At 34.5% G+C, this 14,706-nt stretch overlaps 1 protein-coding gene across 6 annotated transcripts in view; it reads left to right on the forward strand.

Moving 5' to 3' along the window:
* The window catches only part of ITSN1 (intersectin 1), a 126,506-nt gene that overhangs the window by 73,283 nt on the left and 38,517 nt on the right, over nucleotides 1-14,706 (forward strand). For 5 of the 6 annotated variants that reach the window (XM_080560023.1, XM_080560024.1, XM_080560020.1 and 2 more), the window contains 6 exons: nucleotides 1,157-1,386; nucleotides 2,702-2,823; nucleotides 9,306-9,550; nucleotides 10,964-11,123; nucleotides 11,931-12,136; nucleotides 12,836-12,918. In XM_080560023.1, the coding sequence (XP_080416149.1) occupies nucleotides 1,157-1,386; nucleotides 2,702-2,823; nucleotides 9,306-9,550; nucleotides 10,964-11,123; nucleotides 11,931-12,136; nucleotides 12,836-12,918 (1,046 nt within the window). The remainder of the gene's footprint in view (nucleotides 1-1,156; nucleotides 1,387-2,701; nucleotides 2,824-9,305; nucleotides 9,551-10,963; nucleotides 11,124-11,930; nucleotides 12,137-12,835; nucleotides 12,919-14,706) is intronic. The other variant, XM_080560022.1, reaches the window with a different exon arrangement.

The following is a 14,706-nucleotide window of genomic DNA, read 5'->3' on the forward strand; positions in this document are numbered from 1 at the left end:
TTTTAAAGCTAAAGTGAGTGTTGAGCAATAGAAATGGAAGAGTATAATTTGCTGCTTGTTGTGTTTCAGGGAAAACTGTAGAAGAATTCATTACTGAAAACATCTGGTGATAGTTGTAGTTCATATCTACAGTTCTAGATTAAATAAAAAGAATTGTGGGGCAAATGAAAATGGTAACCTGTAGTGCTGATATAATGGGATGCTCAGATTGCTTGGGAAGAGATTATGAAAAGCAGCCTTACAGTTACAGGGTCCTGAAGGGCTTATTTATGGGTTCAATTTTTTTTTCTATATATGGTTCATTACTTAAAAAAGTTGCATTAGATTTATGAATGTCATGGAAAACTATGAAAAGAGAATACACAAATATTGTTGAATCCCCAAGTTGAGACTCTGATATTGTTAAATTGAAGATCTGGGACTGAAAGTGTAAAGATACTGGATTGTATAAAGCTTATAATTTTCAGAGCACTGTAAGCTCAGTAAGAGACTGTTATAAAATACCTATATAAAGTTTCATACAGTAATTAGAAAAACATAGTTAAACATATTTTCATGTCATTAAAGAGGGGAAGACATCACAGTCTCGATAAAGAAGAAGTTAAATGGTTACTATTCAATCAATAAGAACAGTTATGCATTTAAAAATCTCTGAAGAACTCTGATGAGAAGAAATTGTGTTAAATGTTTTTTCACTTCTTACATTCAGCTCCAAACCACAAGTATTTAATTTCTCAGTGTATGCTGAGGCCTTTTCAGAGTTCTGTGGGATTGTGTTGTACAGGCATAGACTTCACATGTGAGTTAAAATAAAAAGTGATATTAAAGTCCATTTTTAGATGCAAAGACAAAACAGTTAAAAGTAATAGAGACCTGCCATTAGTAGCAGGTTACACAGATTAGTGTTCTCTCACTTGTCTGAGTCACAGCTCTTTATGAATACATACAATCTTTGCCATCTAGGAGCCACTATGTAAGAAAATGTTGTGGAGGGGTTGATAACTCAACAAATAAAATTACCAGATATGGTAAGATATGTAAAAATCATAAGGAGTACACTTTATATTGTAGATTACACACAAGGACAAGTAACTTCTATGGTCTTTTGTTTGACTGACTTAAAAAATAAAACAGAACACTTTTACTTGTCCAACAGACGAATCCAGGAGCGGGATAAACAACGGCTTGATCGAGTGCAACAAGAAGAAGAACTTCAGTGGCAAAAAAAAAATCAGGAAGATGAGAAGCAAAAAAGGGAAGAAATAACCAAGAAGAAGGAAAGCGAGGATAAGGGGAAACAGGAAATCCAAGAGAAACTGAGTAAGCTTTTCCAACCACATCAAGAACCAGTCAAGCCAGCCGTCCAGGCTCCTTGGTCAAATGCAGGTAGAGGAAGAAATCAAGAAATGCTGTTGCACACGGCTTTTGAAGAACCATATGTTTCACAATTGAATTGTTCATTTTATTGAAAGAAATCATGAATGGTTTGAGCTCTAAACTCCAAAAGGTTGTTCTCTTCTAGGCTTCAGTGTTCTTCCTAAAAGTATGTTGTTCAGCAGACAGAATAAAACACAAGTCGATGAGACTCGAAGTGCACGCTGAAGGAAGAATCTTAGATGTAAAATGGTCTAAGATGTTGACGTAAGGTGTCAAAAATTACTGCTGCACTTCTCGTTACAAATCTTAAGAAATCTGGATTTTTTATAGTATCAGTGTGTCACTTAGCTATCCTTCTTCCTCTTCCCCTTTGACATGCATGTTGCTTACTGAACAAATGACCTGAAGTCTATGATATAATCTTCTTCTGTTATGTGCGTAATCACTTTCAGCTGAGAGCTTTTTCTTTGCATTATAACATGATTTCTGCCCATATTTGGAATCACGGTACTCTCTTAAGTGGCTTTGATTAATACACATGAGAATTGATAGGGAATGTAATATTTGTCTAAATATTCGATCAAAGGACTGCATAAAAGGGAAATTACCTTCTATCTTTTAGGACTAGTCTGGAGTTGACTTTATCAATTATATATTCTTGTTAGGTGTTATTTGGGCAGAATAGCAGAGGGCACTTCTGTGACAGAATACACAAATAGGAACTGCATTATATGAGAGAAATTTAGCTTATCTTTTTTTTCTCTATTCTTCTTTTCACTAGTAATGCATCTTTAATACAAGCATGTGATTTTTAAAACACCATCTGTAAGTGACCTCTTTTCAGCTAATCCGTGTGTGTTAGGACATTCTGAAACATTTTTTTCAAAGTATAGTCAGGCTGCAATTGAGGCTGCTACATAAGCAGGCTCTAAAACTATTTGGTATACCACTGATACATGCAAGAACATTACAGTTTGAATTGAATCTATGGCTTACTGCTCAGATATAATCTACAAAATCAGTGATGCATTTGAGAAGTCATGTATGTTGCATTGTAAGTGCATGATTCTTTCTACAAATAATCATGTACATCATGTTAGTTAAAATATAGTAATATTATACATGATATTAGGAAGAGAAAATAGTAAGCAATCAAATTTTAAAAAGTGCTTTTTCCTATTTCCCCTTGTGTAAAAGGATAATATACTTTCTACAGACAATGGAAGGTTTGGTTTTTTTGTATCCACTTTTGCCTCATTTTTCAAGTCTGTAAAAATAATGCCTTTTCCTTTTTCTTTGTATCTGTGTTTTTTTCTTTGCTCAGAAAAAGCTCCTCTAACAATTTCTGCTCAGGAGGATGTAAAAATAGTGTATTATAGAGCACTGTATCCTTTTGAATCAAGAAGCCACGATGAAATCACTATTCAGCCTGGCGACATAGTCATGGTAAGAAAGGATTGTGATATTTAAAAAATTTCTTTGTTGGTTTGTGTTTTTTTTTTGCACTTGTGTGAGAAGAATTTTATATGGCAGTATTTTTTTTTTACAAATTTGTGAAAAATATTTCAGTGAATATCAAAATATATAGGAAGTGATATTGCAGATTACCTATTACAATAACATATAGCTTCTTAGAATTCACTGTAATGTAAAGTTTAAACATAATCTATGAACAGATCATGTCAGTTGTAGTATGCTGAGCTGTGTGTGTTTGAGGTGCAAAGTGTTTGAAAACGTTCCTGTACAAAAGTTGTAATTGAAAGGTTTTTTGCCCTTCAAGGTACCTAGGGGTTAAAGTTACTGTTATTTTCTGTTGAGAGAGTAGCTGCTATGGGTTAAATCAAAAACTGGCTTTGATAAATAAAATGTGTTTCTAATAAGAAATTTACTTTTTTTCATAGGAGTAGTACAAGAGCAGTGTTAATTTTTTTTTTTAATTGCCTTTATTAAGAAAATGTGATGTCCAGTGTAATACCAAGTGAAACAATCATACTAAGCTACAAGATGGCTACACTTCTGTCAGAATCCCGTAAATATTAGTGAAATCTTTGTAGGGTAGTAATTCTGGATTTTTTTCTACAGCTCTTTTGGTGACATTTTGTGAGATAAGGACCTAATTTAATTGTAACTTGGAATTATTTCTGTAATTACTCTGTACTTATTTTTTGCTTTTTATCTACTTAGCTCTTTTGTGAGACACTTTAACATTTATTTTCAAGAGGATATAAAGTAGATAAAATGTCATTTCAAAAAAAAAGGAAACTTCAAAACCTAAACATTTGATTGCAGGTGTGTTGATACAGAAGCATTTCCATTCATTTTTAAAATAGATGATGAGATAATGGAATATGGACTGCCTATAAATGTTGTGTTAAACTTCATATTCTCTAAAGCTGTCTTCTGCTTTTGTGCATAACTGTGTTTTTAAATTACAATTCTGTTGTTAATGACTGCAGTATTAATATTAATAACTGGCTAGTATGATCTTAGCATGCTCATGTCTATTCATAATGAAAATGCCCGGTGTGGAAATTAAATGCTATCTTGTTCACTGTGGAAAAGCATATTCATTATAGTGTTCCAAAAATATTTTAAGAGTCATTGCATTTTGACACAGTTCAGTAATAACGGATTTTAGAAAAAAAGATACCCTTTGTAGGCTGTCATAAATTGTAATGATATCTATAAAAGAAATGCATCTATTCTAGGGAGATGAGCCCTCATCTCTCTTCATTTTTTTGTTGTTGTTGTTGATTCAGCTGTGTCACAATGAGGTATTTGTGACATTAGAATCTGCTTCTGGAAATTAAGTGAATCCTGTATTAGCAGCAGTACTGAATGACTCGGGAAGAGGTCCAATCCCATTCTGAATAAAATTGCAATGTGCTATTATTCTTCATCAAGAAATAGTATTGATCAGTCAGCTGTTAAATTAGAGAGGATATAGGTACATGGGTCTCCTTGGGCTCTCGGAAAATGCTGTATCTCTGTTTCTTGGGAAATAGATTGTAGCCTAGACATATAAGTAAACTTTTTTTTTTTTTTCATGAGGAAAAGTGCTCACTATTAGGTAGACTCACATGGAAATACCATTTTGCCAAAAATATGTGATTTTAAGGAGCACTTCACACATTTTAAATAAAGTCTTTGGTACAACATAAGTTTTCCTATATGTTATTTTAGCTTACTCTAGAAAAGAATATTCTCTAGCTCAGTTTTCTTCATTTAACATACTTTTAACAATAATTAAATCTGATGACTAATTCTTGTGGGATTTATTTCCTGCTCTGTAGTAATTGCTTAAATGGGCTACTCGTAGAAAATATAAGTAAAACACTTTTGTGAAATGTGTTATAATTCTGCCTTGCTTTAAATCATTGCTTTCCTGATGGAGGTTAAAAGGGAATGGGTAAGTGTGCTATATGACTGTTAGGAAGTCTATGCAATTTATTCATTTTCATAAATACAGATTTTGTTACCATGTAGTTTACTTGTTTTTGAGTTTATGTAGGGTAAAGTAACAAATCAACTCACATTGTCAAAAGTAATCTAAGTACAATGGACCAGAATTTACTTTTGATAATGGGCATTTGGATTCCTAGACTCTTATCTGTCCTTAAGTGTTTGTCGTGTTATGTGGGTCTACAAGGTTCGAGTCAGTTACGTCTTTTGGAAAATAATGATTTACAAGCTTACATGTTAAAGTGTGTCTGATGTTTCATTTATGACATAAATGCAACTCTGTAGTTAAGCTGACCTGTGCGGTTAGGAGTTTACTGTGTGCAACAAGAAAAATTTTGTTAAGAGTAATTGTGTTGTAACATAGGTGACTTTAGTATTTACCCATTTTAACACTATAAATGGCTTTGTCTGTGCAGGCCTGTGAAATCGTGTCCTGTATCATATAGATATACAGGAGATATTACCCAAACTGTCACTGCTATGAGCAAAGAATCCAGCTGAAGCACACATCCATTGACAGAGCACATGGAAATCAGGCCTAAATCCTGGATTTAAACAGGACTGCAGAATTCATTATGTCAGAATGACTTGAGACTTTAATAGGTGTATAGCTTGTAAATAGCATTTGACAACAGTGTAATATACTTTCACACTGTGCATGAATGTTGAGGTATGTCTTGATAGGAATGAAGGAGAGGAAAGAGGCTTCGTTCTGAAAGAAGTATTTGCAAAAGTGTAGATGAGGAGAGCTTGCTTCTGCTTTACTTTCCAATACACGTGCTAGCTATCTGTAGGACTGATATGGGTGAAATGGTTTAGAGAATGTGTGGGGTGTGGGCTGTATTTTTAAAAAACACTTCTACTTTTTGATTAAAGGATTTTTGTATCTTAACTTTCTGCTTTCTCTGCTTCTTACCTTTTTACATACTTCAAATAACTTCCACTGTAAGACTGTGATTCCTTTCACTATGTAGATTGATTTATAACCCTAACTATAAGTTAACCAAGCTTTTGTCTGGGAACAAAATATATTCTGAGCCAAGAAAGCCATGCCTGGTTCAGGGCTCTGTCTATTCAAGAACTTATGTTTCTATTATGTGTATGGGTATGTGTACGCGATGTGTAGAATTCTTTTCCTTTGGATAGCTCTGTGACAAAACGAGTCCTGCTGGCATTTGCTGCTGTTAGGGTCCATCTTGGAGTAAGTGAATGGATTCTGTTGTTATTGGCACTCTTTGATATAATTCAGCTTATTTAAATAAACTTAAGAATAATTCAGTGAAATACAGTTGAATCACTGAGTTACTGAACTGTAGTGGCTCTGATAGTAGAACATAAGTTAAATAGAAAGTTCATAAAAGAAGCTTAAATGGGAAGTCTAAGTCAATTTCATAATGGTAGTTTGTTGTCAGTTTTGTTGGCTGTTGATTGTGAAAGTTAGAAGGACTGTTCTTTGTATTGGGTACATAGGCAGCCTTGTTGTGTTAGACCCTGCGTAGGCGTAATCAACATATGGCCTCTGGCGTGCAGAGCTTACATTCAGCATTGTACTAGGAAATCCAGTATTCTCCGAGTAGCTAGATCAAAGGCCTACACATGAAGTAGAATTAAAACGATGATATGATGGGTAGTTAAACAAAACAGACTATGATACTCTGGTTAGCTTTCATTAAATACTTTTTTGAGAGTATTAGGTTTTGAATTCGTATGTAGAATTAATTGCTACTGTAAAGCAGGACTTCTGTTTTTGTGTACATGAACTGCTAGTGATACGCAAGCCAGCTCAAAGTGGAGTAGGCCTCTGCAAAGCTGACAGAGTTATTAACTGTACCTAATGCTTCTGTTGCTAAGAGTTGTATTGCTGTTACCTCTGTCAATTATTGTGTTGAACCACAGGGAATGAGAATTTGTAAGCTGTGGCTCTAAAGTACAGTTAAATAAATGAAAAATACATGCTGTAATTCAGTGTTCAGGTGTATATTTAAAGTCTAGTTGTATTTTGAAAAAAAAATAATCTGGAATAAAAGTCTGTAGTAGGGACTTGGGATGGTGGGTGTAAAAATATAAGGAAATTGGAACAAATTAATTTTTAAAAGGTTCGAAGGGATATATTTAAAGTTCTAGTACTGTACTACAAAAAGAGATGCAGATTATATTTTATATTAATGACTGAGAGAACATTTTTTATGAATTATAAAGTGAAAATGATCTTTCAAAGTGTCTTTTCATGAGTATATGATGAAAACCTAATTTGACTAAATCAGCATACATTTGAGTATCCTAAGCTGTTTTAAGAATTAATTTAACTTAAACTCTTCTAAGGAGACATGAAATTAGTTGCTTTCAAAATCTCTTTGGTATTTTTTTTGGCTGCTTGTACAAAACATTTTTTTCTGAAAACTTACAGTGGTTTTTGTATTGCTGTGATTTGTTTCAAGGATGTCCATTTTAGAAGGTCATGGTAACAGATTTTCGGTCTTTCAGTGCTTATTCTTTTGTATATTAATGATTCTGGTTACTACCTGAAAACTGAATGAGAGTCAAAACTGTGTGTGTATTTTTACTGTTTAGATTTTAAAATTTGCATCAGGTTCTGATAGTCCATTTCTCGCTCTCTCTCCCAAGATTCACCCTCTGCTGTGACCTCCCATCACTCATACTGCTGCTCTAGCAATCCTATTCAGTGCTGCAGTGGAAATTTTGCTCTGCACTGCAGTAAAACCACATTGAACCGGTCAAGCATGTACTCCATTCATTTTGCTTTGAGTTAATAGGGACTGAGACAGAAGATGGGTGCAACAAAAAGCAGAAATAATGGATTGTTTTGCACCAGAAGAGGAGTGTGGGATAGAAATTAACAATAGTAGGCAGTCAAAGAGTCAACACATGAAGTAAAGCAAAGCAATCTATCAGCAGCTCAAATGAGTAACCCAGGGACAATCAGAGGCAGAGGCTTTGCGGCTTCAGTTTGAGTCACTTCTCTGCAAAACAATGTTCCCACCCTTATCTAAAGCGACTCGTTTACACCATTGCCACAAGTGCTTCTTTTTGCCACTGTTCCTTTTTTTTTTGGCAAACAAACAGCTGATCAGTTTATATTGTTAAAATTAACAGAATAAATAGATAGGTGTGTTCCCAACTGTCAGAGCAACTAGCTTGAGATGCTACTGTATGCCATTGCTGTATAATGTCATTATATTCTGAAAACCCCAATGTCTGAAAAGGATACTATCGCTAATTCCTTAGCTCACGAAGCATACTGTTAACACCAAATCCTTCAAGATGATAATGGATGCTTGGGAGGTAGGGTCAAGTGATTTCAAATTATAGATTTAAGCATCTCTCAATGACTGCTGTACTGTTAACTGCACCAGTAAACTCTTGATTTATGCTCTCATTTGAAACTTCTAAGTATTTTAAAATACTGGTTAAAATACTGGACTAAACGGATGAGAGAAATTCTTGCCAAAAACAGCCCTTGTGTAGGGCTAGTCATTTGACTTTTCATTACTAGCCTGGTTTTACTGCTGACTTGATCATTGCTAGGGAAACCTGCAGCTATGCACAGCAGATAGTTGTAGATAGTAGACATTATTTACATGTAATAGGTGCAAGACATATTTGTATATAACGGTTTGCTTAAACCCTTAAAACTGAAATTCTTTTAGAGTATCGAAGAGGTTAGATGGCTAGATCACCAGATTTATCATAATTATTATAATTACCCCTAATAAAATTACTGCCTTTTTTCTTTAAAAAAAGTTTCTGCAACCTCCAGATGCCTTGTCAGTGTTTAACCATGCTATCAATTCATGAGTCATGAGGGGTAGCAATGGTGAATTATTTTTCTTCTGCAATTCTTTCTTACTGTGGAATTAATTTGAATAAATACATTAGATTTGTTTTGTTTTGTTTTGTTTTGAATTTGTTTGACAGGGGTTAATTTTAATATGCTGTGTTTCTGTTCTGTTTTCTGAAAAAGGAAATCTAGGGAAACTTGTTAAAATCTGCATGTTGCATTAGTTAAACCAGAAATAGCAATATTTAATGGAGTCTCCAGAACTAATATCTCTAAGTCTGTTTTACTGTGACAGACTTTCAAGCAACTGTTTAAAAACCCATGCTTGGCTTATGCATTAGGGCTGAAATGAACCTTTTTATACCTCATCACCAAGAAAACCTTTTTGATTTTTGAAAAAAATGAATCGCAAAGCAGCGTTGCATTGCAAAATGTTTCTTCAGCTGTTGATATGCCATAGGAGGAATAGCTGACAACATAATCCTCCAACAGTACATTTAATAATAACAACAAAATTCTACATAGGTGGAACTTGTGTTTGTAATGAAGGTATAATTTCTCTGTAAGTAAAGAAAGTTAATTACTGTGGATGAAGAGGATTTTATGTCAAGTAAAAATTCCATTTATATGTTACGTCTCTTAACCTTCTAACTTAATGCATCTACAGGTGGATGAAAGCCAGACTGGAGAACCAGGGTGGCTTGGTGGAGAATTGAAGGGAAAAACTGGATGGTTTCCTGCAAACTATGCAGAGAAAATACCTGAAAATGAAGTTCCAGCATCTGTAAAACCAGTAGTTGAGGCTGCTGCTGCACCTAAAGTTTCTGTGCATGAAACAACTACATCACTAGGAACTCCTGCGTCTACAGAGTGCACTACAACTGCCAATAACTGGGCAGACTTCAGTTCAACGTATGTTTGGGTAGTGATTATCACCTCAAATGTGCTTGAGTCTTTTTTAATCAATTGGATTGTGGTGGGCAGTTAGCACAGAGTACACAGATTGCAAAACAAAACAAAAAAATTGCTCCCATCATGTCTGTCTGAGCAGTAGAGAAGGATACATCACAAATGGGAGACATTTCTAAGTGAGGATGGTGACACCATGGGAGAAATCCCAAGAAGTTCACCTTTCTTATCTTTTACTGATTGACATCAACCCTCATTGAAGGTTTCCAACTTGGATTACGCAAAATAAGTTAATGACAGAGTTAAAATAAAAAGATGATTTATTAGTTCCTTATCACAACATTAATAAGGCTGATAGAAGTAGAACATGTGTCCTTCCAAAGATGTCTTATTAACTTTATACGGTATTGATCAACTATTCAAAATTTTCATCAAGTAGGTTGCAGTAGTACTACTGGGTATTTAAACTTCTTCTGTTCTACTAAAAAAGTACTTATCTCAGAGGTGAGGGAGGGATAGGACTAAATATTGAGGTTTCTGAAGATGTTTGGCATGTATGTGCTTTATTGTTTTTGAATAAACAGTGCTTCAGTTTCAATACCCAGAACATTTATACTAATATGACATGACATATTTATACTAATATGACATGTACTAATTGACATGATACGGGTTAGTGATGTTTGTGGCCTTTGGGCACTATTATATTCAGGGTGGGCAAAAATTGATTATTCCAACTAATGGCACAAGAAACAGTTAAAGACTTAGATTTAAGCTGGGTGTTTTGTTCATGCTCCTAGAGGTCAGGGAATTTTGTTCATTTAAGAGGGTATTTTGAGGTGGATCTTGAGATTTGGTAGACATTTTGAAGGACAAGAGAGAGCATAAAAAGGATAAAAGGTAGCATAAAACTAAAAAGCTGAAAAAAGTCTATAGGAGATAATTTTAAGAAGAAAAAAAAAGGTAAGGATTTTAATAGTGAAAATAAGCAGCAGCAATATGATGCGTAAGTGACATGCAGGTATGAAGATTTCAAACCAGTTCTGTACTGAATTATGACTATTTTCTGTTAAGTTAACTCTTTACACTGCACATAATATAGGCTGTACTACTTATTATTTTCATTGTATTGGAGCACACCTAAAAAATGTAATTAAATTAAGGAATAACTGGCTGTAAATGAGCAAGGACAAGCGACTGTTCTTAGAGACCGCCCTTTGGAGATATGTTTATTATAACCCTATGTTTGATTGCACTACTTCCTTCCACCTGAGAGTTAAGCTGCTGATAGCTCATGGAATATTTAACTACAAGAAAGAAACCTAGAATGTAGACTTTATTTCTGTACAATCTTCCCACATGAACATTGGTATTCACCTGAAAATAATAGGAATAATGTCATTTGCTTATTTTCAGATGGCCAACAAACACTAATGAGAAACCAGAGACAGATAACTGGGATGCCTGGGCAGCTCAGCCGTCTTTGACTGTTCCCAGTGCAGGGCAGTTGCGGCAGCGATCAGCTTTCACTCCTGCCACTGTTACAGGATCATCTCCCTCTCCTGTCTTGGGTCAGGTGAGTAGCTATGTTCGTTAAAACTGTTCTGACCCAGCATGAACTTCTGGAAAGCAAAGAGAGAACACTGGCAGTTAAAACAGTCCTCTGGTGGTGAGCTATATCGGTTTGGAGTGATAAAGAGTCAGTGGAAGTGGCACGATTTAACATGAAGAGGCTGCTATTCTGTGCTGGCTTTTTACAACTGTGTGGTCCAGTCTTAATGTTTTGGCAGGGTGCTATTTTTGGGTCACTTCCTTTGGCTTTCATTGAATCACATGAAACAACCTTTGTTCCAAAGTGGATTATGTGGTTAAGTGGTATAGCAATGGCAAAGCTTCACATCAGATGAGTTCAGTCCATCCGTTAAGGCACTACATTTTCCTCAACTGGACATTCTGTTCTTGTAAGCTAATGTGTTGTTCTGAAAAATGCTAAATACCTTAGTGTCTTAGATCAAAACAAAAAAGTTGGAATATACAATATATATACATAACTTGCAGCAAAGCATCATTTTCCATAAAGTTTACTTCAAACCCTGCCAAAATAGCTTCATCAAGGTTTAAGATGTATATCTTAATTGTGAAACTTGCAAAAAATTTTGCATTGCAGTGTTTACACATTAACAGATAGAAATGTAGGAGGATTTTGAACATTTCTTGTATTATTTTGTAATTTTAATTGACATATTTTGCTTTATACAGCTGAGGAGAAGTCTATGTATTTTGTTGCTATATAAGTAGCATAAGAATAAAATTCCTTAAGGAACTTTCTTTATGAAAGGTGGTGCATGACTGACTACTCTCTCTTTTTTCAAAACTGCATTAGGGCGAAAAAGTGGAGGGACTTCAAGCCCAGGCTTTGTATCCTTGGAGAGCGAAAAAAGACAACCACCTTAATTTCAACAAAAATGATGTCATCACAGTATTAGAGCAGCAAGATATGTGGTGGTTTGGAGAAGTTCAAGGACAAAAGGGGTGGTTTCCTAAGTCATATGTGAAGCTTATTTCAGGCCCCATTAGGAAGTCAACAAGGTATTGTATTTGCTTTTACCATACTTTGTGTCTATAATGCAATGGTTAAATAAATATGAAGAGTTGCACACTTGAGTTTTAAAGTTTGGAATCTACTCTGTAAAAATAATTTTATGCAACTCTTCTCTGTGGTGTTTTGACCTCCAACTGTAAAAGTTCATGTTAGGAATATGTAAGCTGACCTCAGTTCTCCTTGCACAAAAACTCTCCTTCCAACAAAGATCTAAAGCATAATAAATTCTTAATTTTATGTGATTTGCAACTAAAAAAATAATATTTTGGATGTTATGAATTACATCTATGTAAGTCTTAGCTTATCTTTCCCCAAAATAAAAAGATATACCTCAAAGCTTAATCACGTACCATTACTCTTGGAGGATGAAACAGTCAGAATCTGGTTCTGTGTAACATGAAGGCAACATTAACATTAGTTAAATAAATAAGAATGATTTTAGATTTTTTTCTCTCTTGGGGGAAAAGAGGAGATGTAGCAATTTGTGTATTTAATGCAATTACCTAATTTTAACCATGACTAGCCATTGTACGTAAAAGCTTTAATTTGTAAATTCACTATCTCTATTTAAGGGAATTGCTTATATTATATGCATATTCTAGTATATGCATATTCTAGTTTTAAAATACAGTAAGCATCTTCTGAAGAGGTTTAATTTCTTAAATAACCGTTATTCTCTTCTAAAGCATGGATTCTGGTTCTTCAGAAAGTCCTGCTAGTCTGAAAAGAGTAGCATCACCAGCAGCAAAAGCAACTATGTCAGGTGAAGGTAAGCATTCCAAACTGAATAGCACTAACAGTATTTACTACGTAATGAAATATAAGCAGTCTACATATTACCAGAAACAAGCCTACAATCAACAAAACAAGCTTGTTTTAAGATTAGGCCTGTTAAAATTGAAGTGCAAATCAGTTTGCTTCTAGAATGATTTAAAATGAATATAGTAAGAATTTGTATATGTTTATGTAGAAAAAATAATTTCACATACTAGTAAAATTTCTTCTACTGTTCCATACATAAATAGTTTGGTAACCAATGGAAGTGTTTAGGATGTTTGTTTGCAGAGGTCCAAATAAACACATCCCTATATATGCTTCATGATGTCAGGAATTATTAATAGGTGCCTCAATTGCACTCAAAACTCATTTCCAGTGTTTCACTAAAACTGTAATTTCTTTAATTGAAAGTTGTGATCCTTATGGCCAAGGCTACCCCTCATTTTTAGGGATCGAGCATGGGGCACAGACAATTGTCAGGTTTCTGGAGGGTTTTTAAAAACTTGCATTCCTGGTTGCTACTGCTCTTCAACTGGAGGTTAATGCCTCCATATGAGCTGTGTTAACAGACTGTGGGCACTCTTAATCCACTTCAGTGCAGTGCCAGCTAGGTTAATTTAAATTACAGAGTAAATCAATTAATCTAAATATAGTTTACAAATGAACATTTTTATATAATCTCTACAGAACACCTGAAGCTTTTCAACTACAATTCTACATGAAATTTCAAGTGAAAGAATCTCTTTGGTTACTGACGTACTTAATTTGCCACTGGCATTGAGCACTAGAGAAATTAAAAGAAGAGAATGTTAAAGATCTATCCAAAGTGGAAAATGAGATAATCAGTTATTTCAAAATATAACTAATCTGGCTTGCTATATATTTCAGGAAATGCAATTTAGAAATGCTATTTTTTTTTTAAACTTGGAATATCTCAGGTTATATGTTAGTATTAAAAGGGAAGACAACTTTTATAAAAACATGTCCAAGAAGCTGTATTTTTAAGAAATAATCACACAGAATCACACAATGGTTGAGGTTGGAAGGGAATTTTGGAGATCATCTAGTCCAATCCCCTGCCAAGCAGGGTCACCTAGAGCAATAGAATAGAAGATGCTAAATCCATATTTCATTAGGTGTAGAGGATTTAACAGAATGTATATGTATTTAGCATACTTTATGAATTTTAATGTATGTGTCTACATGTGTACAAACATGTACGTGTTCTTCAACTGCAGTCATTAGACAAACCATATCTTATCTTTCATTAAGGATGGTAATTGTGGTTTGAATTCTTGCTGAACTTCAGTAATAAAGCTGAGGTCAGATTTAGTGTTCAAGCAAATAGAACAGTTGCCAGCTGTAATGGAATACTTGCATGTTTTTGTCAAGTGTTCATGAAAGTCTGCCTGAAGTATTGTGAACTGCTCTTACTTCCAGAGTCGGTCCTAGAAACAGATTATATAATAGTCAGCGATCTATTTTATGCCCCACATCAAGTGTGATAATGCTCAGTTAAAGAAGAATGTATCAAGCTGTATAAAAAATGTTACTGGATTGTCTGAAATTCTTCGTAGTTCTTTGTGTAGAGTTTTTTCATGTAGTTCTGTGATTCAATTATGCATTGCGTTTCTCAACGTCAGTCTACATTAGTGTTTTTGCACTTGAATACTAAGTAGTTGACTGTGTTTTAACAAAACAGAACACATTCGGGCTTTGTCTTGACATTTCCCAGCCATCTGTTGCATAAGATGCAAAGAGATGTGTGCCCTTCGTGCAA

The sequence above is a fragment of the Anser brachyrhynchus genome (assembly GCF_964034855.1).
Source record: "Anser brachyrhynchus genome assembly, chromosome: 1".
NCBI lineage: Eukaryota > Metazoa > Chordata > Aves > Anseriformes > Anatidae > Anser > Anser brachyrhynchus.